Source organism: Bos mutus, chromosome 8 (assembly GCF_027580195.1).
Source record: "Bos mutus isolate GX-2022 chromosome 8, NWIPB_WYAK_1.1, whole genome shotgun sequence".
In the NCBI taxonomy this organism is placed as follows: domain Eukaryota; kingdom Metazoa; phylum Chordata; class Mammalia; order Artiodactyla; family Bovidae; genus Bos; species Bos mutus.
The window spans coordinates 26,960,390-26,986,511 of NC_091624.1; the positions used below are offsets into that span (position 1 = coordinate 26,960,390).

A 26,122-nucleotide genomic window follows, 5' to 3' on the forward strand; every position below is an offset into this window, starting at 1 on the left:
GTCGTGTCTGACTCTTAGCGACCCCATGGACTGCAGCCTACCAGGCTCCTCCGTCCATGGGATTTTCCAGGCAAGAGTACTGGAGTGGGGTGCCATCGCCTTCTCCGGTTAATCATCTAGTATCACCTAATTTTACTATCAAACAATAAGTAGAAAATGTTTTAATAAGGACATTTACTTTTCCAATAAGTGATTTTCATTCATTACTTGAAATGTTGAGAAAAGAGCTAAAACAGGCAACATTTTCTTCACTGAAAACAGATGCCTGAATGATCCTTTCAGGAAAAAGACAAAATTAAAAGCAACCTTTCGCTGGGCCAGGGAAAGAGACCCTAGTCTCACAAACGCACAAGCTACTAAAATGAAAGGAAAGGGGTCTTTCACTTCTGCTTTAATGCTCAGTGCAAAGGGTTAATGTACCATAAATATTTTGAATAATTTAACTGTAGAAGGTATTTTAGAGATTTAAAATATAGCCTTAGCAGATCTCAGGTAGCTTCCCTAAGCTTACCTACACTGAAATTTCAAGGTAATGTAATACAACTACAATAATTTAAGTGATCGGTTCCAGAATAAGGAAAAATATAGAAAATATCGTATTGAAAAAAAAAATAAATAAAAATATATGCAATATACATATAAAGAAAGGAAAAAAGATGATAAGCAAGCATAGATAACTGCTGAAAAGGAACAAAGCAAGTTAATAGGAAGGACGATATACTCAGAAAACACACCAGGCAGGTTTGGTGTCTTATTACAAAACCATCACACTGCAAATTAATCTTCAATCTTTATCCAGATACCACAGTCTGTTTGAACCCTGAACTACAATAGGATAAGAATGATACGTGTGAGTGGGCGTGTGCTGTCATTTAGTCGTGTCCAGCTCTTTGAGACCCCATGGACTGTAGCCCACCAGGCTCCTCTGTCCATGAGATTTTCCAGGCAAGAATACAGGAACGGGTGCCATTTCCTACTCCGTGGGATCTTCCTGACCCGGGAGCCCACGTCTCTCGCACTTCCTGCACTGGCAGGCAGATTCTTTACCTCTGTGCCTGCCACCTGGGAAGCCCGGAGAAAGACACAGTGACAAATAAAGCTGTTCACAAAAGAGCTGATAACACAACCATGTGTTTATTACATTCAGACATACGGGAGACTAAATTTAAAACAAACTCGAACAGCACACTACATATATATGGTATGCTATCATTTTTGTAAAACTGGGGTGAAAAAGTATGAAATGATTTGCATACACTGAAAAAAAGTCTCTGGAAGAATTAACAAGAAACTACTGACAGTAGCTGTCTTTTCTGGGAGGCAGAATGACAGTGGGTAGAGACTTCACTATCTTTTTAAACCTTTTTGAGATTTATATCATGGACTGAATTATTCAATCAAGAAAATTAATTTAGGGTTTTATGAAAAGTGAAATAAGTCAGACAGAGAAAGACAAACACCGTATGATCTCACTTATATGTGGACTCGAAGAAACAAAACAAACAAACCACAATGAAAACAGATTCATAGATAGAAGAAATATGTGGCTGCCAAAGGGAAAGGGGATGATGAATGGGGATAATTAGGTACAGGGGGTTAAGAGGTACAAACGTCCTGTTATAAAATAAATAAGCAATGGGGATGTAATATACACCATAGGGTATATGGCCAATAATATTGTAGTAACTTTAGGGAAAGATGGTTGCTAGACTTGTCATGGTGATCATTTCATAATGTATGCAAATGTCAAATCACTATACACTTGAAACTAACAATATTTTTTGTCAACTACATTGCAATTTAAAAATTAATCTAAAAATCATTAAAGACCCCCCCACACACAAATCTGGAAGCACACAGCATCCTATTATGCATATTTCAGGTGATTCAAATGAAAAATTGACTGGGCGATTACAACAACATATTTCCACAGTTCTGGGAAAACTGGTCTTAAAGATTCGAAACTTTTTTTTCACTAAATTTTACAATAAATCTCTTATTGGTCTTCTCAGATAACTCTCGAGCAAGAGTCAAGGCCACATGGGCAAATAAAATCTGCTAGAAAGAGAGAGTTTTAAGAAAGCAAATTCTTTACCCCAGCAAGCAGATCATGGAAAGAAAGGCTTGTTGATCAGATTACAACAAATAAACCTGTAAAAACAAAAAGTGCCTTTTCTAGTTTTCTAATTCTTATCAAGGAAATAATACCCTACCAATAAAAAGCAGGCAAACAACTCATGTTTGCATTAGGCTAGAAGAAAGAGGGAGGTTTTGATCTAAGCTCTTTAAAGTCTTTGATCTTCCCATTACGACTGCAAATCAAGAAACTTGTTTTCTAGTTTTAGGGTTGAAATTAATTAGCAGTGTGACCATGAGGAAGTCACTTAACCTCTCTGAGCTTTCTAGTTCTCTTCTGAATAGCTGGGATGCAGGAATACAAGATTTTAAAGATCCTGTCCAGCTGCAGGATTCTTGGACACTAACTCCCATCATCTGTTTCTAATACAAATAATTCAACCACTAAACTAGCTAAAGGATAAAGAAAGGTGCTCCCTTAAATAAAAACATCTTAACTGCAGAAGTGAAAAAAAAAGCACAGACCAAGAAATGAAAATGAGCAGAGAAGACTTTAAAAGAGACTTTCTTCCCTGACCTCTTTCCCCAGCCTCTGACATTTCGTAAACCAGAATGTTGTTTCCAGTAGTATACTCACTTGAACAATTATATAACAACATTTCTGAAATTTTCAGAAGCAAAGAACAATATACATTTAACAAAAACCATCATAAAATTCCAAGGTCTTCTTTGATGACTCTGATTTAGGGAGTTTACTGTGTTTGAAATCATACTCATCCTAACAGGTAGTTAATCCATCCCCAGGTCATCCACACATAAGGAAATCAATGATCCTTCATCTTCATTCCAGAAAGAAAAGGGCTATACAGTTGATCACTGCCCCCCGTACCTCCAATCTGTTCTCACCTTGCTCCTGGCATGTGGTTGTCCAGCTAGGGCAACTTCCCAGTCCCTCTGCTGGAGGCATGATCCAAGTTATGTTTTCACCAATGGAATGTGGGCAGAATGATGAGCAATACCACCTGCCCACCCAAACGGGTACAGCAGCCCTGCACTCCTGCTCCCCTATACTCATCATTTGGCTACAGCCACGCAGACCAGGAAGGTGCCCCTATTAGGCCAACAGCAACAATACAGGGAAGATTTGGCTTCCTGCACAACTATGAAGAGCAGAGCCATTCAAACCAGATGCTTCCCATCACAAATGTCACGCACGGCAGACAGTCTCCTCACACCATTGTCTCTTGGGGCAAATGCAACAAGAGCTCAGTCTTCGTCCTACTGAGACAGTGCGCCTTAGGTACCCATGGCCCTTCAACACAAGGGACAGTCAGCTTAAGATCAACATGTCTCCCACCAATGGTCTCAAACACAAAATCTTCTGGAAAGTTCATTTGCTTATTACCACAACTAATAAAGGATACCTTTTCCAAGAAGTTATGAAATCAGATTGGATCTTAATTGTTGGAAGCAGCAGTCTAAAAAATATGACAGAAAACATACCAAATGTGCCATAAAATCCTCTAGGTCCACAAGTTCCCACACCATACTTCTTTAGAGATGCCAAAGCTGCTGCCTTTGTGGAAAAAAAATATATATTGTAATAATTTATCCTTAAGAACTCAAAAATGAAATTTCCTGTTTTTTCACCCACATAGCTCACATACCTCTCTAGTTGCCTGGCTTTTCCTCCTTTATAAGAACTAAGACAATTCTGATAGGATATAAAGAAAGGAGGGATGGAAAGATTTAGGCATATGACTAAGAACATGGAAAAGTTATATTAGCTTGACCATTAAAACCTGGTTGTTAGTCACTCAGTCGTGTCCAACTCTTTGCGACCCCATGGACTGTAGCCTACCAGGCTCCTCTGTCCATAGGATTTTCCAGGCAACCGTACTGGAGTGGGTTGCCATTTCCTTTTCCAGGGGATCTTCCTGACCCAGAGATCGAAATCAGGTCTCCTGCACTGTAGGCAGACACTTTACCGTCTGACAACCTGGTTAACTCAATGCATTCGCACTTTTTGGCATTTTGGGCATAAGTTTTACCTCAAAGTTCATGGACATGAACTTGTACAAACTTTGGGAGATGGTGAGGGGCAGGGAGGCCTGGCGTGCTACAGTCCAAAGGGTTGCAAAGAGTTGGACATAACTGGGCGACTGAACAACTTTCCTCAAAAAATATTTACTGGCTCACAATCCCAAAAGGAGATGAAGCAATTTCCTGGACACATCTCCAACTATTACTGGGTTTGGTTCATATAGTTCTCTGGCTGTCACCTAACACTAAACCACATTAGGACACTCCTGCCTTCCCTTGTTGAAAACTAGGTTACAGCTCTGTCAAGAAAGAATAATGATAAACATTTACAAAGCCCTTTCAGATATTCTGCATTTGTCTCTTATTTTATGCCCAGTTGCTCAAGTCAGTCATGTTATCTGTCCACTTCAGCATATGTGCTACCTACCTTGAGCCTAGGGTTATCCAACAATCCAAGAAAATTGAATGAAGCAAAGTTTATACATTCTTTTCCATTCACCACGATGTTATGGCTTGGAGGGCTGGGGAAAGAGACAAGAGTGGTATACTTCAGTCATTTGTGTTGCAGGACACACATTATTATACTGTCTCGGAGAGGGAAGGGGACAGGACACACAAGTGTGTCATTCTACTCTATTCGCATACTCCTATCTCTCTTTTTATTCTTAAAAAGTAAAATTAGAAAATGGTATATTAAAAATCAGATACTTGGTAATTAACTCTACTCTTAATAGGCCCCTCTATACTACTTAAATTAAAAAAAGGTGAGCTAGAATTTCAAGATTTTGGATAGATAAATGGCAAACCTTTGCTTGGTTTTGAAACTCACTTAAGTTGCTAAATAAAGTACCTCAGGAAAACATAGAAACATCAAGATCAAAGGCATGAAGAGACAGAGCGAGTCACAGTCTTACAGACAAGAGTTTAAAAATACATGTTATCTACAGGAAGCCACCACAAGAATAAGTAAGCCATGGCCCCCATTTCTAAAGTTAATGCTGAAACGCTATTTAAAAGGAATTCGCCACCCCTCCACAAAGGGGTAAAATAAGAGTGCCCGGTTGCATAGAGCATGGATCTGAGTTCAGCTGAACAGGAGATGGGCTCTTACTCAGACAACCTATCGTCCTCTGCTGAAAAGTACTCGAGCTACAAGTCATGCTTTAAAAATACAGGCCAAACTATGGGACACGAGCTATTAAAGGGTGTGATTAATGGATCACAGCCAGCCTATTTCACCTAAAGGAAATCGTAAGAATAAAGAATAGAATGGAATAGAAACATACCACACAGGGCCAGGGTCCTGGACAGTGGCACAGAACTGATTGTTTCACAAACTCACTGCTCTGTCACTGGGCTGTTCTGTAAAATGTACTGCGGCCAGAAAAGACTAGGGAACACCACTCTCACCAGTATATTCTAACAGAACTAGTTTTCTGTGAGAAAAATAATGAAAAAATGCTGGGAATCCAGGGAAGGAAAAGAATGACTACTAGAAGTAAATTAACAAAAGCCGATGAACTCATACAAGACTCTGAAAAGAACAGCTGTAGATCAGTCAGGCAGATTCTGTCTGCACTGTGGCTAGTGACGGCTTCAGAAACTCAGGGGTGTCACTTGGCCTCCATGAGCCTGTTTCTTCATCTATAAAGTGGGGTGAGAAGCTATGGCTCAAATTGTCATTATAAAAAGTGCTCATTAACTGTCTTCTTTCTTCTCTATGGCTTCAAGGGCTTTTTCTCTTTCAAATCATCCACTATGATTCTAAATCTACTATGTCACTTGTTTTCCCAATTTCTGCTGCTGCTGCTGCTGCTAAGTCGCTTCAGTCATTTCCGACTCTGTGCGACCCCAGAGACGGCAGCCCACCAGGCTCCCCTGTCCCTGGGATTCTCCAGGCAAGAACACTGGAGTGGGTTGCCATTTCCTTCTCCAATGCATGAAAGTGAAAAGTGAAAGTGAAATCGCTCAGTTGTGTCCAACTCCTAGTGACCCCATGGACTGCAGCCTACCAGGCTCCTCTGTCCATGGGATTTGCCAGGCAAGAGTACTGGAGTGGGTTGCCATTGCCTTCCCAATTCCTAGGACTTCTTTAGTTTCACAAAACTGAAGTTTCATAAAATTTCCTGAGGTGGTGGAGCTGGCACCCACAAGAACATGAAAAAGCAAAATATCCATGTAGACAAGGGCTGCACACAAAAATCTCAAACATTCCAGAATGGAGGGCAGAATCAGTAATATGAAAGGACCTACTCACTGATCTTAAGAGAGCCTCCCAGAGAGGCAGGAGGCAAATGGGTCTTAATATGGAGACAGAGATAGTGGCAGCCATCATTTTGGGAGATCATCATACATGGCAACACGGCTGCTGACAAGTGCCATTTTGGAAATCCCACTCTAGCTTATTAGCACTGAAACTGAGCTCTGTCTACCAGCCAGTCAGCACTAGTACTGGGAAATGCCAGGCCAAGGGATGAGATGGGCGGAAACACAGTCCCACCTACTAGCAGGCAGGCTGTCATAGGACCCCATGAGCTGCAGGAACCCCAAGACTAAACCTGCCCACCAACACTAGGTAAACACTAGCTCTGGGGCTTCTGGCCTTCAGTCAGCTACTTCGTAACCTGGGCCCACCCACCAGGGGGTTGGCACCAGGACTGGGACTCCACTAGCCATGTAGCCAGCTGTGCAGGATCTGGACATGCCCATCAGGGGCCAACAACTTCTGCACAACTTCTGTGGTAACCAACTACACCAAGGACCAGCCATGGCTACCAAGTATCCATAGGAGTCAGTCCACTGAAACAGACTCACTTAGCACACACAGGGCATGCTCAGAACATGTAGCTCTGGTGGCCAGATGGAAGAATGCTGTTGCAAGTTTAAAGCAATACAAGAGTATCTCAAGAAACAAAAAATCCCTCAGATAAATGACAACCTTACACTTAAAGGACATAGAAAAAGAACAAGCAAACTCCATAGTATAAAGAATAAAATGTCACACACGAAAAATCACAGAAATTTCACACAAAAAGGACATTATAGACCGGTATCATTGATGAACATAGATGCAAAAATCCTCAACAAAATATCAGCAAGCTGAATCAAACAATACATTAAAAGGATAATACACCATGATCAAGTGAAATTCATCCCAAGGATGCAAGGATGGTTCAATATCCAAAAATCTATCAACATGATCTATCATATTAACAAACTGAAGAATAAAAATCATGATCATCTCAACAAGGAGACAAAGTTTTGACAAAATTTAACATCCATTTATGATAAAAATACTCTCAACAAAGTGAGTACAGAGGGAACATACCTCAACATAATAAAGTTCACACGGAGCAAGCCCACAGCTAATATACTCAACTGTGAAAAACTGAAAGCATTTCCTTTAAGATTAGGAACAAGACAAGGATGAGCAAGGAATCTAAATAGATATTTTTCCAAAGAAAACATACAGATGGCTAACAGGCACAAAAGATACTCAACATCACTAATCATCAGGAAAACACAAAACAACGATGAAATACCACCTCACACCTGTCAGAAGAGTTATCATTAAAAAGACAAATAACCAGTGTTGGCAAGGATGTGAAGAAAAAGGAACCCTCATGCATTATTTGTGGGAATGCAAATTGGTACAGCCACTATGGAAGATAGCATGGAATCACTTCAAAAATTAAAAATGGAGCTATCATATAATATAGCAATTCCAACCCTGGGTATTTATTTAAAGAAAACAAAAGCACTCATTAGCAAATATTTTTCCACGCTTATGTTTATTTCAGCATTATTTACAATAGCCCAGATACGAAAGCAATCTGAGTGCCCATCAGTATGGAAAAAGAAGATGTAAGGAGGAGTATTACTCAGCCAAAAAATAAAGAACAAAATCTTGCCACTTGTGAGAACGTGAACAGATCTACAGGGTATTATGCTGAGTGGAATAAGTCAGAGAAAGACAAATATGTATGATTTTACTTACATGTGGAATCTGAAAAGCAAAACAAATGAACAAACATAACAAAACAGAAGCAGTCACAGAGAAGCAGAGTCATAGCCAGAGGGAAGGGAGGCTGGGGGAATGAGAAAAAACGGGTGAGGAAGATTCATAGGTACAAATTTTCAATTATAAAATAAATGAGTCATGGATATGAAATGCACAGTGTGGGGAATACACTTAATGATTATTGTTGTATCTTTGTATGGTGATAAATGGTAATTAGATTCATCATTGTGATCATTCTGAAATGTATACAAATATAAAATCACCATGTTGTATACCAGGAACTAATATAGTGTTTTAAGTCAATCACACTTCAAAAAGAAACAAACTCACAGGAAAAGAGATCAGATTTGTGGTTACCAGAGGCAGGTTAGGGAGAGGGGGTATTGGATTAAGGTGATCAAAAGGTACAAACTCCCAGTTATAAGATAATTAAGTACTGGGGATGTAACAAGCTTCCCTGGTGGCTCAGATCGCAAAGAATCTGCCTGCACTGCATGTACAACATGACAAATATAGTTAACACTGATGTTAAATTATATATGAAAACTGTTGAGAGTAAAACTTGTTTTCCTCAGAAGGAAAAAAAAATTGTTATTTAACTTTGAATCTGTATGAGATGATGTATGTTCACTAAACTTAATGCGGTAATCAATTCATGATCTATGTAAGTCAAATCATGCTATACACCTTAAACAGTGCTATATGTCAAGTATATCTTAATAAAACTAAAAAAAATTATTTTCTAATTTTTAAAAGATACTTTATTGCTAACAAATGACAACCATCATCTGACAATACAAGGTTGCCACAAACTTTTAATTTGTAAAAAATGCAGTATCTATGGGAGTGCAATGGAATTCCCAAGTGGTAGAGTAGTAAAGAATCCACCTGCCAATGCAGGAGACACATGAGACGTGGGTTTGATCCCTGGGTTGGGAAAATCCCGTGGAGCAGGAAACGGCTACCTGCTCCAATATTCTTGCCTGGAAAATTCCATGGACAGAGGAGCCTGGTAGGCTATATAGTCCATGGGGTCGCAAAGAGCTGGACATGACTGAGTGCGTGCACACACACACACACACACACACACACACAGGAGTACAACAAAGCAAAGTGCAATAAAATGAGGTATGCCTATATATAAATACCTGCAAACAGCAGCAGCTGCACCCACTAAGTTACACATATTTTGTTCTCAATGGGAAAAAATAAAATTGAATAACCATATACAAAGGTGAATTCCAGGCATTTTAAAAGCCTAAAAAGTACTCTGAAAAAGGTAACAGAAGAAAATTTAGAAAGTCTTTGTGACCTCAGAATAGGAAATGATTTCTAGAGCAAGTCTCCAAACACAAACCATGAGGCTAAAATGGATGGATGTGACTAAGTCAAAACTAAGAATTTTGGTTCAATGAAGATACCACAGACAAAACTAACAGATGGGTGATAGAAATTTGTTGTATTTCATGAATGCAAGATGGCATCAACTGTATTTTATCTACCACTAAGGAAGAAAGACATGGCCAATTAAAATGTAATGACAGTTTTCTTATTATATGTGTTTCAGGTTATATTTAATGAAAAGGCATTCCTGACACAGATTTTTGTCATTCTACTTTCGCACCTATGTATGGAAAAATATAAACAAGATGAATCAGTTAAGACATTCCTAATTTTTAGTCAGCAGTTCTGACTGACTGCTCCCTGCTACATCATGGACATCACAGGTATTCACACTCCCTGCTAACAGGAGTATCCTGGTATTGCTTAGGAGGATGCTCTGCTATCATCTCTGAGATTACCTGACAAGTCACCCATTCTCTAAATTTCGTGCTGGAACTTTCCTATTGGACTAAACTCCTAATTTAATCTTTCCTCAACTGAATCACGTGTTTCTAGAAAGTAAGCTCTTATTATCCAAAGGCAGCAGGAATTTGACAAAGGAATGCTCAAAGCCATAGTCCCAACAGCCTCTGTTCATCCGTCTAGAGGAATCCGAGCATTTCTCCTTCCATCAGCTGTCTTATACGACCTATGGCCACGTAACTCAACTGAGGTGTTGGCAGTGAGTACAGCCATGACCAAGTTCATCAGTGCTAAGAAACGATACCACCCCAACTGCCCCCAGGTAAGAATGACTCCCAGCAGCTGTAAGATTCATATCCATTTCAGAGATCTTAAAATAGAAAGAAAAAAAAAAGTTTCTTAGAATCATTGTAATAAATCACTACACAAGAACTGATCAAGAATTAAAATCTACACAATAATGGGGATTCCTGATAATTGAAAAGTAGGCTGGGAATTAGGTAGAAAAAGAAGTAGAAGATACTAGTAGGCATTCACAGAAGAGAAAAGCCCCAACAGCTAATAAGTAGATAAAATTATACTTAATGGCTCAAATAATCAGAGAAATGCAAAATAAAACAATGTTGTCCAGGAATTGGGTACTGGTATACGCCTGTCTCATTTCCCTCTGGGACTTTCCTACATCATGATTCTCCTGCTGGGCCCACACCCCTAGAGAGACTCAAACAGGTCCACAACAGGATGTCAATCAGGTTTAATAACCACACTGTTTGTAGCAGTGGGGAGTAGAGGCAGCTGAGGTATATATCACAAGGAAAATGGCTAAGTAAAACATGGTAGCCATATACAGCAGAATAATATGTACCAGTCAAAAGAAATGAGAAGTACACTTAGCAATTCCACCTCTCTGTGCTGCCGCATATTTCTTTACACCACTCAACACCAGCTAACACTATATTTACTTCATTTTTGGTCTGCCTGGCCTAAGAGAACTAAGATTTTGATTACTACACATACTCAGCATATTCCTTGAACACAGCAGGAACTCAAACATTTGTCGAAAAATTGTGTTGAGTAGAAAACTTGTTTAAAAAAAAATCAGAATGGAGTCTAGAGCACAAAATTAAAAACACATTCATAAAACATTAAAAATAGTTTCAAGAATCTATACATGCTAAAAATAATAAAATACATGTTTTTAATGACATAAAATAGTAAAAGAAAGTAAAATACAAGCATTACAGTGAGATCCATTACTGGTGGAGAACAGATGCAGGTGCTGGGGATAAAGGAAACCAAGAAAAAAGCAAATGAGAATGCTGTCTTACGTGAGTGCTGATGAGAGCAGTGCTGAAGAGGAGGTCAATACCTGTGCCTGCAAGAAAGGCCCAAAATGAAGAAAATAAAACAGAGGCTGAACTAAACCAGAGGACAAACCTTTAGCAAATCTGAGTGAGAAAGGAGACACAGATGACTGTAACGCAGACACAAACCCCACATATGTGTTGTTCTACACATCTGTATATAAAGCTGTGTGTGTACATATATATATATATATATATATATAGCATATATATTATTTTACATATGAGGAGGACTTCCTATAGCTTAGATGATAAAGAATCTGCCTGCAATGCAGGAGACCTGGATTTGATCCCTGAGTCAGGAAGATGCCCTGGAGAAGGAAATGGCAATCCACTCCAGCATTCTTGCCTGGAGAATCCCATGGACAGAGGAGTCTGGCGAGCTATAGTCCATGGGATAACAAAGAGTTGGACACGACTAAGTGACTAACACACACATATATATATTCATATATATATATATATTTTTTTAGTCCATGGGATAACAAAGAGTTGGACACGACTAAGTGACTAACACACACACACACATATATATATATATATATTTTTTTTACATATAACTGTTTGAGAAAATTCTATGAACTACTTCATGCAAAAGCATTTGAAAACACAAGAAATGAACAATTACTAAATAACAATAACCAAAACTTACTCATAAAGGAAATAGAAACGGTTTTACAAACTCACTGAAGACATTAAATTCATGATTAAAAATCTATGCTCAACAGAACAAACAACAAATACATATTATTGCCAAGAAAATTACAAGACTACTAAATTTCTGATACCAAACCTGGACCAGCATAGTAAGGGAAAAGAAAAGACTAAACTCGTTTTCTAATACTGATACTAAAAGTACCAAATATTAGCAAAAAAAACAAACAAACAAAAAAAAAACCCCAACAATTAATAAAAATTAACCAAATAGTCATGCTTAAATAGGGTTTATCTATCACTAAGTTGTAAGAGTTTTCTAATATATATTTTGGATACTAGCCCCTTAACAAATAAATGACTTGAAAATATTTTCTCCCATTTTGCAGGGTTTTGTATTATTTCTCTGATAGTGGACTTTGAAACACAAGTGTTTTTAATTTTAATGAATTGCAGTTTATTTTTCCTTTGGCTGCTTGTGCTTTTTGTGTCATATCTAAAAATCTTTGCCCAACCCAAGATTACAAAGAATTACTCTTTTGTTTTCTTTCTTCTACTAAGAATTTATAATTTTTGCCCTTAAATTTGGGCCTGTGATTAATTCTGAGCTAATTTTCACACATGTTGTGAGTCTGAGGTCTGTCATCATTCTTTTACACATGTCTATCCAGTTGTGCCATCACCATTTGCTAAAAAAGACTATTCTTTCCCTACTGAATTGTCTTGGCACTTTGTTGAAAATCAATGGACCATAATTTAAGGTTGTCCACCCATTTTTAAGAATAAGACACTGAAATGCTAACCAGAAACAAAAAAAGTGAAAGTGTTAGTTGCTCAGTCATGAACGATTCTTTGCAATCCCATGGACTGTAGACTGCCAGGCACCTCTGTCCATGGAATTCTCCAGGCAATACTGGAGTGGGTAGCCATTCTCCAAGGGTTCTTCCTGACCGAGGGATTGAACCCAAGTCTCTCTTATTACAGGCAGATTCTTTACCATATGAGCCACAGGGAAGCTAATTGAAGCACTGTGTAAATAGGCCTGGCTTCTTGACTCACAGTGGGCTTCACTCTATAATAATCAGACACGAGTTCATCTGTGGAAACCCTAAGCTCAAAATTTTCTGTTTTTATTCTCTTGACTTCGAGTTTCACCAAAGAGAACTCCTTTGGTATATATGAGGTATAAATCTGGTTTCCAACTTTCTCTAAGAGCTGAGATGGAGGAAATGGGATCAGCATCCTACTACTCATTATAAACATTTTACTTACATTCTGTTTTCAGAAGGGCACCCGTTCCCTAACACATCCTTCGGACTTTTCATTTATATTTAGCCTTTCCAGAGGGTAAATCTCCATCTTTCTGCAAGTCTACCAAGCTAGAATCTGAGTGACGATGAGTGGTGTGGCTGCTTGCAATTTCCTCGAGAAATTTTATGTATATGCTTAATTACTGTAAAAAAAATCAACCAGTACAATTTAAAACAGTAATGGATTAGAGGAGAAGAGTCACAATCATCTCAACAGATTTAATAAAATTTAATACTCTGATTTTAAAACTAACAAAAAGTTCCCTTAGCAAATTAGGATGAGAAAGGAAGGCCTGTAACACCATACAGGTTATCCCTTAAAAGCTATCAGGAACAGGACACAGAAGTCTTTGTTACCACTCCTATTCAACACTGCATACAAAGTATCCCAGCCAGTGTAATAACACAGAAACAAGAAGAAAATGATGCTCTTCATGACAGAAATGAAAACTCTCTGGTATCTAGAGATAAAGCTATTAAAAGATATGCAACATCAATTTCCTGGCTGTGATACTGTACTACAGTTAAGCAAGATGTTACCACTGGGGGACATAATGAAGGGTATATGGAATCTATCTGTATTATTTCTTATGACTTCATGTGAATCTATCATGTTTCAAAACAAAAAGTACGAAAAGTTAAGCAAAATCTTTATGAAAAACATTATCCAACTTTTCTCAGAAACATGAAAGACCTAAATATACAAGTTATACACAAGATACATGGTGATGAGATTCAGTATTAGCAATATGCCAATTCTTTCCAAATTAATCCACAAATTCAATGCATTACTAGTCGAAAGTTCAAATTCATTTTCTGGTGAAATCTGATCAGCTAAACCTAAACTATTAGTGAAGAGTCAAAAAACAGCCTAGACAATTCTGAAGAATAAGAAGGTTAAGGATCCATGCTAGCCAAGACCTATTATTAACCTAGTGGTATAAATGAAGTTCTGGCATAAGAAAAACATATAACACTGTGGACGGAGGTTTGTAACACTGTACAGGAGGCGGTGTCAAAAACTATCCAAAAGAAAAAGAAATGTAAGAAGGCAAAGTGGTTGTCTGAGGTGGCTTCACAAATAGCTAATGAAAGATTAGCAAAAGGCAAGGGAGAAAGGAAAAGATATGCCCAACTGAATGCAGAGTTCCAGAAAACAACATGAAGAGATAAGGGCTTCTAAAATGAACGCAAAGCAACAGAGGAAAACAGTACAATGGGAAAGACTAGAGATCTCAAGAAAACAGAAGATATCAAGGAAACATTTCATGAAAAGATGGGCAGGATAAAGCAGAGAAACAATAAGGACCTAACATTAGCAGAAGAGACTAAGAAGAGGTAGCAAGGAGATGGCAAGAGTGAATGTCGACATTCTAGGAATCAGTGAACTAAAATGGACTGGAATGGGTGAATTTAACTCAGATGACCATTATATCTACTACTGCAGGCAGGAATCCTTTAGAAGGAATGGAGTAGCCATCATGGTCAACAAGAGTCCAAAGTGCAGTACTTGGATGCAATCTCAAAAACGAAAGAATGATCTCTGTTCGTTTCCAAGGCAAACCATTCAATACCACAGTAATCCAAGTCTATGCCCCAACCAGTAATGCTGAAGAAGCTGAAGTTGAACGGTTCTATGAAGATCCATAAGACCTTTTAGAACTAACACCCAAAAATGATGTTCTTTTCATTATAGGGGACTGGAATGCAAATGTAGAAAGTCAAGAAACACCTGGAGTAACAGGCAAATTTGGCCTTGGAATACGGAATGAAACAGGGAAAAGGCTAATAGAGTTTTGTAAAGAGAATGCACTCGTCATACCAAACACCCCCCTCCAACAACACAAGAGAAGACTCTACACGTGGACTTCACCAGATGGTCAACACCGAAATCAGACTGATTATATTCTTTGCAGCCAAAGATGGAGAAGCTCTATACAGTCAGCAAAAACAAGACTGGGAGCTGACTGTGGCTCAGATCATGAACTCCTTATTGCCAAATTCAGACTTAAATTGAAGAAAGTGGGGAAAAACACTAGACCATTCAGGTATGACCTAAATCAAATCCCTTATGATTATACAGTGGAAGTGAGAAACAGATCTGATAGATAGAGTGCCTGATGAACTATGGACTGAGGTTTGTGACATTGTACAGGAGACAAGGATCAAGACCATCCCCATGGAAAAGAAATTCAAAAAAGCAAAATGGCTGTCTGAGGAGGCCTTACAAATAGCTGTGAAAAGAAGAGAAGTGAAAAGCAAAGGAGAAAAGGAAAGATACAAACATCTGAATGCAGAGTTCCAAAGAATAGCAAGGAGAGATAAAAAAGCCTTCCTCAGCGATCAATGCAAAGAAATAGAGGAAAACAACAAAATAGGAAAGACTAGAGATCTCTTCAAGAAAATTAGAGATACCAAGGGAACATTTCATGCAAAGATGGGCTCGATAAAGGACAGAAATGGCATGGACCTAACAGAAGCAGAAGATATTAAGAAGAGATGGCAAGAATACACAGAAGAACTGTACAAAAAAGATCTTCACGACCAAGATAATCACAATGGTGTGATCACTCACCTAGAGCCAGACATCCTAGAATGTGAAGTCAAGTGGGCCTCTGGAAGCATCACTATGAACAAAGCTAGTGGAGGTGATAGAATTCCAGTTGAGCTATTTCAAATCCTAAAAGATGATGCTGTGAAAGTGCTGCACTCAATATGCCAGCAAATTTGGAAAACTCAGCAGTGGCCACAGGACTGGAAAAGGTCAGTTTTCATTCCAATCCCAAAGAAAGGCAATGCCAAAGAATGATCAAACTACTGCACAATTGCACTCATCTCACACACTAGTAAAGTAATGATCAAATTCTCCAAGCCACGCTTCAGGTATATGTGAACCGTGAACTTCCAAATGTTCAAGCTGGTTTTAGAAAAGGCAGAGGAACCAGAGATCAAATTGCCAACATCCACTGGATCATGGAAAAAGCAAGAGAGTTCCAGAAAAACATCTATTTCTGCTTTATTGACTATGCCAAAGCCTTTGACTGTGTGGATCACAATAAACTGTGGAAAATTCTGAGAGATGGCAATACCAGACAACCTGACCTGCCTCTTGAGAAACCTGTAGGCAGGTCAGGAAGCAACAGTTAGAACTGGACATGGAACAACAGACTAGTTCCAAATAGGAAAAGGAGGAAGAAGCTGAGGAGAAGGGCGGTAGGAGCGAGTCAGAGAGCTGTGAGCTTGACTAAAGTGTGCTGAGCTATGGCTGGCGGGAGACAAGGGGGCCTGAGTAAGGCCTCCAGGAGCCCAGGGTGATACTCAACTGCCAGCCAGCAGGAAACCTGACTTCAGGCCTTCCACTCCAGGAAACTTTATTCAGCCAACAGCTCGAGGGAACTTGCGAACAGATTCTTCCAGGGCCTTCTGACTAGAACCCAGGCTGGCTGACGCCTTGGATCTGGCTTAAAACCTGCAGCACAGACCACTCAAGCTGACCCGGACTCTTCACCTACAGAATGAACTGGTGCTTCATTAGGAGGACTAGTGAGTACTTAGAAATGTTTCTATCGGGAGGAGCCAAGATGGTGGAGGAGTAGGACGGGGAGAACACTTTCTCCCCACAAATTCATCAAAAGAGCATTTAAATGTCGAGTAAATTCCACAAAACAACTTCTGAATGCCGGCAGAGGACATCAGGCACCCAGAAAAGCAATCCAACTCTTGAAAGGAGGTAGGAAAAAATATAAAAGACAAAAAAAAGACAACAAAGAGGGAGGGACGGAGTTCCGTCCGGGAAGGAGTCTTAAAAAGAGAGAAGTTTCCAAACACCAGGAAACCTTCTCACTGCGAATCTGTGCCCAGCTTTGGAAGCACAGAGGGCAACATAACAGGAAGAAAAAAAATAAATAAACAATAAAAACTCGAAGATTGCGAGTCCCTACGGTAACTCCCCAGCGGAGAAGCAGCGCAGATGCCTGCATGTGCCATTAGCAAGCGGGGGCTGGGCAGGGAGGCGCAGCGAGGGCTGCATCGCTAGAGTAAGAATCTGGCTTGAATACCCTGAGCACTATCTGAGCGAAATAATTTGGGCTAGCAAACCAGACTGTGGGATATCTACCACGCGAAAAGCCAGCCCCAACCTAAGACACCGCCAGGCCAGCGCGACGGAACAAAAAGAATTGAACAGAGATAGCCGGCTGCAGACCTTCCCCCTCCGGTGACAGGCAGCCAGAGCCGGAAGGGGGCAATTGCAGTCCCAGAGAGACATTATCTATAAAACTGTAAGCAGGCTTCTTTGCTAACTAAAACTTTTTGGGGTCTGGACAGTTAACATCTGCCTGAGAAGGTGCGCCGGTTTTACACCCAGATAACCGAGTGGCGGGGAGGCGATAAGTCGCAGCATTGGCGCTCGCCAAACACCTCATCACTTGAGCTGCTCGGACCTGGGAAGAGCACAAAACTCAGGCCCAACTGAGTCTGCGCCTCTGAGGACTACCCGAGTGCCTGAACCTGAGCGGCTTGGACCGGGAGGTACATGCATGCAACCCAGGGCCAGCCTCGGATTGTTCCCGGCGGAACAACCTAGAGCCCGAGCAGTGTGGGCAGGGAGGCTACACGCGCCGTGAGCGGGGGCAGACCCAGTGTGGCTGAGGCACTGCGAGCGCACGCCAGTGTTATTTGTTTGCAGCATCCCTCCCTCCCTCCCCACAGCGCGACTGAACAAAGAGAAGAAATACAGCTCCACCCATCAGAACACTGACACAAGCTTCCCTAACCAGGAAACCTTGACAAGCCACCTGTACAAACCCACACACAGCGAGGAAAAGCCACAATAAAGAGAACTCCACAAACTGCCAGAATACAGAAAGGACACATCAAACTCAGCAATTTAAACAAGATGAAGAGACAGAGGAATACCCAGCAGATAAAGGAACAGGATAAATGCCCTACGAAACCAAACAAAAGAGGAAGAGATAGGGAATCTACCTGATAAAGAATTCGAATAATGATAGTGAAATTGATCCAAAATTTTGAAACTAAAATGGAATCACAGATAAATAGCTTGGAGACAAGGATTGAGAAGATGCAAGAAAGGTTTAACAAGGACCTAGAAGAAATAAAAAGAGTCAATATATAATGAATAATGCAATAAATGAAATTAAAAACACTCTGGAGGCAACAAATAGTAGAATAACAGAGGCAGAAGATAGGATTAGTGAATTAGAAGATAGAATGGTAGAAATAAATGAATCAGAGAGAATAAAAGAAAAACGAATTAAAAGAAATGAGGACAATCTCAGAGACCTCCAGGACAATATTAAACGCTACAACATTTGAATCATAGGGGTTCCAGAAGAAGAAGACAAAAAGAAAGACCATGAGAAGAAAATACTTGAGGAGATAATAGTTGAAAACTTCCCTAAACTGGGGAAGGAAATAATCACCCAAGTCCAAGAAACCCAGAGAATCCCAAACAGGATAAACCCCAAGCGAAACACCCCAAGACACATATTAATCAAATTAACAAAGATCAAACACAAGAACAAATATTAAAAGCAGCAAGGGAAAAACAACAAATAACACACAAGGGAATTCCCATAAGGATAACAGCTGATCTTTCAATAGAAACTCTTCAAGCCAGGAGGGAATGGCAAGACATACTTAAAATGATGAAAGAAAATAACCTACAGCCCAGATTATTGTACCCAGCAAGGATTTCATTCAAGTATGAAGGAGAAATCAAAAGCTTCTCAGACAAGCAAAAGCTGAGAGAATTCTGCACCACCAAACCAGCTCTCCAACAAATACTAAAGGATATTCTCTAGACAGGAAACACAAAAATGGTGTATAAATTGAACCCCAAACAATAAAGTAAATGGCAACGGGATCATACTTATCAGTAATTACCTTAAACGTAAATGGGTTGAATGCCCCAACCAAAAGACAAAGACTGGCTGAATGGATACAAAAACAAGACCCCTACATATGTTGTCTACAGGAGACCCACCTCAAAACAGGGGACACATACAGACTGAAAGTGAAGGGCTGGAAAAAGATTTTCCATGCAAATAGGGACCAAAAGAAAGCAGGAGTAGCAATACTCATATCAGATAAAATAGACTTTAAAACAAAGGCTGTGAAAAAGAGACAAAGAAGGTCACTATATAATGATCAAAGGATCAATCCAAGAAGAAGATATAACAGTTATAAATATATATGCACCCAACACGGAGCACCGCAGTATGTAAGACAAATGCTAACAAGTATGAAAGGAGAAATTAACAATAACACAATAATAGTGGGAGACTTTAATACCCCACTCACACCTATGGATAGATCAACTAAACAGAAAATTAACAAGGAAACACAAACTTTAAACAATACAATAGACCAGTTAGACCTAATTGATATCTATAGGACATTTCATCCCAAAACAATGAACTTCACCTTTTTCTCAAGCGCACATGGAACCTTCTCCAGGATAGATCACATCCTGGGCCATAAAGCTAGCCTTGGTAAATTCAAAAAAATAGAAATCATTCCAAGCATCTTTTCTGACCACAATGCAGTAAGATTAGATCTCAATTACAGGAGAAAAACTATTAAAAATTCCAACATATGGAGGATGAACAACACCCTGCTGAATAACCAACAAATCACAGAAGAAATCAAAAAAGAAATCAAAATTTGCATAGAAACGAATGAAAATGAAAACACAACAACCCAAAACCTGTGGGACACAGTAAAAGCAGTCCTAAGGGGAAAGTTCATAGCAATACAGGCACACCTCAGGAAACAAGAAAAAAGTCAAATAAATAACCTAACTCTACACCTAAAGCAACTAGAAAAGGAAGAAATGAAGAACCCCAGGGTTAGTAGAAGGAAAGAAATCTTAAAAATTAGAGCAGAAATAAATGCAAAAGAAACAAAAGAGACCATAGCAAAAATCAACAAAACCAAAAGCTGGTTCTTTGAAAGGATAAATAAAATTGATAAACCATTAGCCAGACTCATCAAGAAACAAAGGGAGAAAAATCAAATCAATAAAATTAGAAACGAAAATGGAGAGATCACAACAGACAACACAGAAATACAAAGGATCATAAGAGACTATTATCAACAATTATATGCCAATAAAATGGACAACGAGGAAGAAATGGACAAATTCTTAGAAAAGTACAACTTTCCAAAACTCGACCAGGAAGAAATAGAAAACCTTAACAGACCCATCACAAGCACGGAAATTGAAACTGTAATCAAAAATCTTCCAGCAAACAAAAGCCCAGGTCCAGATGGCTTCACAGCTGAATTCTACCAAAAATTTAGAGAAGAGCTAACACCTATCCTGCTCAAACTCTTCCAGAAAATTGCAGAGGAAGGTAAACTTCCAAACTCATTCTATGAGGCCACCATCACCCTAATACCAAAACCTGACAAAGATCCCACAAAAAAGAAAACTACAGGCCAATATCACTGATGAACATAGATGCAAAAATGCTAAACAAAATTCTAGCAATCAGAATCCAACAACACATTAAAAGATCATACATCATGACCAAGTGGGCTTTATCCCAGGGATGCAAGGATTCTTCAATATCCATAAAATCAATCAATGTAATACACCACATTAACAAATTGAAAAACAAAAACCATATGATTATCTCAATAGATGCAGAGAAAGCCTTTGACAAAATTCAACACCCATTTATGATACAAACTCTCCAGAAAGCAGGAATAGAAGGAACATACCTCAACATAATAAAAGCTATATATGACAAACCCACAGCAAACATTATCCTCAATGGTGAAAAATTGAAAGCATTTCCTCTAAAGTCAGGAACAAGACAAGGGTGCCCACTTTCACCATTACTATTCAACAGTTTTGGAAGTTTTGGCCACAGCAATCAGAGCAGAAAAAGAAATAAAAGGAATCCAAATTGGAAAAGAAGAAGTAAAACTCTCACTATTTGCAGATGACATGATCCTCTACATAGAAAACCCTAAAGACTCCACCAGAAAATTACTAGAGCTAATCAATGATTATAGTAAAGTTGCAGGATATAAAATCAACACACAGAAATCCCTTGCATTCCTATACACTAATAATGAGAAAACAGAAAGAGAAATTAAGGAAACAATTCCATTCACCATTGCAACGGAAAGAATAAAATACTTAGGAATATATCTACCTAAAGACACTAAAGACCTATATATAGAAAACTATAAAACACTGGTGAAAGAAATCAAAGAGGACACTAATAGATGGAGAAATATACCATGTTCATGGATTGGAAGAATCAATATAGTGAAAATGAGTATACTACCCAAAGCAATTTATAGATTCAATGCAATCCCTATCAAGCTACCAACAGTATTCTTCACAGAGCTAGAACAAATAATTTCACAATTTGTATGGAAATACAAAAAACCTCGAATAGCCAAAGCGATCTTGAGAAGGAAAAAATGGAACTGGAGGAATCAACCTACCTGACTTCAGGCTCTACTACAAAGCCACAGTTATCAAGACAGTATGGTACTGGCACAAAGACAGAAATATAGATCAATGGAACAAAATAGAAAGCCCAGAGATAAATCCACGCACATATGGACACCTTATCTTTGACAAAGGAGGCAAGAATATACAATGGATTAAAGACAATCTCTTTAACAAGTGGTGCTGGGAAATCTGGTCAACCACTTGTAAAAAAGAATGAAACTAGAACACTTTCTAACACCATACACAAAAATAAACTCAAAATGGATTAAAGATCTCAATGTAAGACCAGAAACTATAAAACTCCTAGAGGAGAACATAGGCAAAACACTCTCTGACATACATCACAGCAGGATCCTCTATGACCCACCTCCCAGAATATTGGAAATAAAAGCAAAAATAAACAAATGGGACCTAATTAAACTTAAAAGCTTCTGTACATCAAAGGAAACTATTAGCAAGGTGAAAAGACAGCCTTCAGAATGGGAGAAAATAATAGCAAATGAAGCAACCGACAAACAACTAATCTCAAAAATATACAAGCAACTCCTACAGCTCAACTCCAGAAAAATAAATGACCCAATCAAAAAATGGGCCAAAGATCTAAATAGACATTTCTCCAAAGAAGACATACAGATGGCTAACAAACACATGAAAAGATGCTCAACATCACTCATTATCAGAGAAATGCAAATCAAAACCACTATGAGATACCATTTCACACCAGTCAGAATGGCTGCGATCCAAAAGTCTACAAATAATAAATGCTGGAGAGGGTGTGGAGAAAAGGGAACCCTCTTACACTGTTGGTGGGAATGCAAACTAGTACAGCCACTATGGAGAACAGTGTGGAGATTCCTTAAAAACTGGAAATAGAACTGCCTTATGATCCAGCCATCCCACTGCTGGGCATACACACTGAGGAAACCAGAAGGGAAAAGAGACACGTGTACCCCAATGTTCATCGCAGCACTGTTTATAATAGCCAGGACATGGAAGCAATCTAGATGTCCATCAGCAGGTGAATGGATAAGAAAGCAGTGGTACATATACACAATGGAGTATAACTCAGCCATTAAAAAGAATACATTTGAATCAGTTCTAATGAGGTGGATGAAACTGGAGCCTATTATACAGAGTGAAGTAAGCCAGAAGGACAAACACCAATACAGTATACTAACGCATATATATGGAATTTAGAAAGATGGTAACGATAACCCTGTATAAAGAAAAAAAAAAAAAAGGAAAAGGAGTACATCAAGGCGGTATATTGTCACCCTGCTTATTTAATTTCTATGCAGAGTACATCATGAAAAACGCTGGGCTGGAAGAAACACAAGCTGAATCAAGATTGCCGGGAGAAATATCAATAACCTCAGATATGCAGATGACACCACCCTTATGGCAGAAAGTGAAGAGGAACTCAAAAGCCTCTTGATGAAAGTGAAAGAGGAGAGTGAAAAAGTTGGCTTAAAGCTCAAAATTCAGAAAACTAAGATCATGGCATCTGGTCCCATCGCTTCATGGGAAATAGATGGGGAAACAGTGCAAACAGTGTCAGACTTTATTTATTTAGGCTCCAAAATCACTGCAGATGGTGACTGCAGCCATGAAATTAAAAGACGCTTACTCCTTGGAAGGAAAGTTATGACCAACCTAGATAGCATATTCAAAAGCAGAGACATTACTTTGCCAACAAAGGTCCGTCTAGTCAAGGCTATGGTTTTTCCTGTGGTCATGTGTGGATGTGAGAGTTGGACTGTGAAGAAGGCTGAGCGCCGAAGAATTGATGCTTTTGAACTGTGGTGTTGGAGAAGACTCTTGAGAGTCCCTTGGACTGCAAGGAGATCCAACCAGTCCATTCTGAAGGAGATCAGTCCTGGGTGTTCTTTGGAAGGAACGACGGTAAAGCTGAAACTCCAGTACTTTGGCCATCTCATGTGAAGAGTTGACTCATTGGAAAAGACTCTGATGCTGGGAGGGATTGGGGGCAGGAGGAGAAGGGGACGACAGAGGATGAGATGGCTGGATGGCATCACAGACTCTATGGACGTGAGTTTGAGTGAACTCCGGGAGTTGGTGATAGACAGGGAGGCCTGGCGTGCTGCAATTCATGGTGTTGCAAAGAGTCGGAAATGACTGAGCGACTGAACTGAACTAAACTGAGCAAGAATGTATGGAAGAACTACACAAAAAGGTCTTGACCCGGATAACCACGATGGTGTGGTCACTGGCCTAGAACTAGACATCCTGGAGTGTAAAGTCAAGAGGGCCTTTGCAAGCATTACTACAAAGTTAGTGGAAGTGATGGAATTCCAGCTGAACTATTTCAAATCCTAAAAGATCATGCTGTTAAAGTGTTGCACTCATATGTCAGCAAATTTGGAAAACTCAGCAGTGGTCACAAGATGGGAAAAGGTCTGTTTTCATTCCAATCCCAAAAAAGGGCAATACCAAAGAATGTTCAAACTACCCTAACACTGAGTTCATTTCACGTGCTAGCATGGTTATGCTCAAAATCCTTCAAGGTAGGCTTCAGCAGTACATGAATCTAGATACATAAGCTGGATTTAGAAAAGGCAAAGGAACCAGAGATCACATTACCAGTATCTGTTGGGTCATAGAGAAAGCAAGAGAGTTCTAAGAAAAAAAAATCTACTTCTGCTTTACTGACTATGCTAAAGCCTTTGACTGTGTAGATCACAACAAACTGTGGAAAATTCTTAAACAGACCAGACCACCACACCTGTCTCCTGAGAAACCTGTATGCAGGTCAAGAAGCAACAATTAGAACCAGACACGGAATAATGGATTGGTTCAAAATTGGGAGAGGAATACAACAAGGCTGTATTGTCAGCCTGCCTATTTAACTTATATGTGGAATACATTATGCAAAATGCCAGGCTCGTTGAACCACAAGCAGAAACCAGGATTGCTGGGAGAAATACCAACAACTTCAAATATGCAGATGATACCACTCTAATGGCAGAAAGTAAAGAGGAACTAAAGAGCCTCTTGATGAGGGTGAAAGAGGAGAAGGAAAAAGCCAGCTTGAAACTCAACATTCAAAAATTAAGATCATGGAATCTGGTCCCATCACTTCATGGCAAATAGAAGGGTAAAAAGTGGAAGCACTGACAAATTTTGTTTTCCTGGGCTGTAAAATCACTGTGGACAGTGTCTGCAGCTATGAAGTTAAAAGATGTTGCTTCTTGAAAGAAAATCTATGAGAAACTTAGACGGTATATAAAAAGCAGAGACATCATTTTGCCAACAAAGGTCCGTATAGTCAAAGCTATGGTTTTTCCAGCAGTTGTGTATGGATCTGGAGTTGGACCATAAGAGAAAGCTGAGCTTCCCAGAATTGACGCTTTTGAATTATGGTGCTGGGTAAGACTCTTGAGAATCTCTTGGACTGCAGGGAGATCAAACCAGTCAATCCTAAAGGAAATCAACCCTGAATATTCATTGGAAGGACTTATGTTGAAGCTGAAGCTTCAATACTTTGCCACCTGATTCGAAAAGCCAACTCACTGGAAAAGAGCCTGATGCTGGGAGAGACTGAAGGTAAAAGGAGAAGGGGGCAGCAGAGGATGAGGTGGTTAGACAGCATCATTGACTCAATGGACATGAATTTAAGCAAACTTAGGGAGATAGTGAAGTACAGGGAAACCTGGTGTTCTGTAGTCTATGGGGTTGCAAAGAGTTGGATATGACTTAGCGACTGAACAACATAAACGAGGTTCTGGCACAGGGAGAACAAATATACCAAAGAACAGAAATAAAGCCAGAAATAGATCTTATATAAGGGAACTAAACATAAGAAGGCTTCCCTGGTAGCTCAGATGGTAACAAATCTACTTGCAATGCAGGAGACCCAGGTTCGATCCCTGGGTCAGAAAGATCCCCTGGAGAAGGATATGAAAAAGGAGTCCGACACGACTGAGTGATGAACATGACATATGAAAGTAGGGAAATTTCCAATCAGTAGGTAAAAAATGGATTATTCAACCAATTACGTTGGGACAAGTGACTGTCATACAGAAAACAGGCAAATTAGACGCCTGTGGTAGAAAGGATTTTATGATCATAACATTAATGATTGGTAAGTTTGATTTAAGAACAAGTAAAACTTTCATAAGACCAAAGAAATTCACCTAAGTGAAGAATACAAGCCTCTCCCATGTCAGACCAGAAGTAGGACAGTCTCAGGAGAATGTTGCTCAGTGGTGTCTGATTCTTTTCGACCTAATGGACTGCAGCCCTCCAGGCTCCTCTGTCCATGGGATTTCCCAAGCAAGAATACTGGAGTAGGTTGCCATTTCCTTCTCCAGGGGATCTTCCTGACCCAGAG

At 39.4% G+C, this 26,122-nt stretch overlaps 1 protein-coding gene across 2 annotated transcripts in view; it reads right to left on the minus strand.

The window, feature by feature from the left end:
• SPTLC1 (serine palmitoyltransferase long chain base subunit 1) overlaps positions 1-26,122 on the minus strand; it is a 73,361-nt gene that overhangs the window by 40,291 nt on the left and 6,948 nt on the right. For both annotated transcript variants that reach the window (XM_005887193.3, XM_070375239.1), the window contains exons 4-5: positions 4,547-4,640; positions 3,580-3,652 (exon numbers count right to left, since the gene is read on the minus strand). In XM_005887193.3, coding sequence (XP_005887255.2) covers positions 3,580-3,652; positions 4,547-4,640 — 167 coding nt within the window. The remainder of the gene's footprint in view (positions 1-3,579; positions 3,653-4,546; positions 4,641-26,122) is intronic.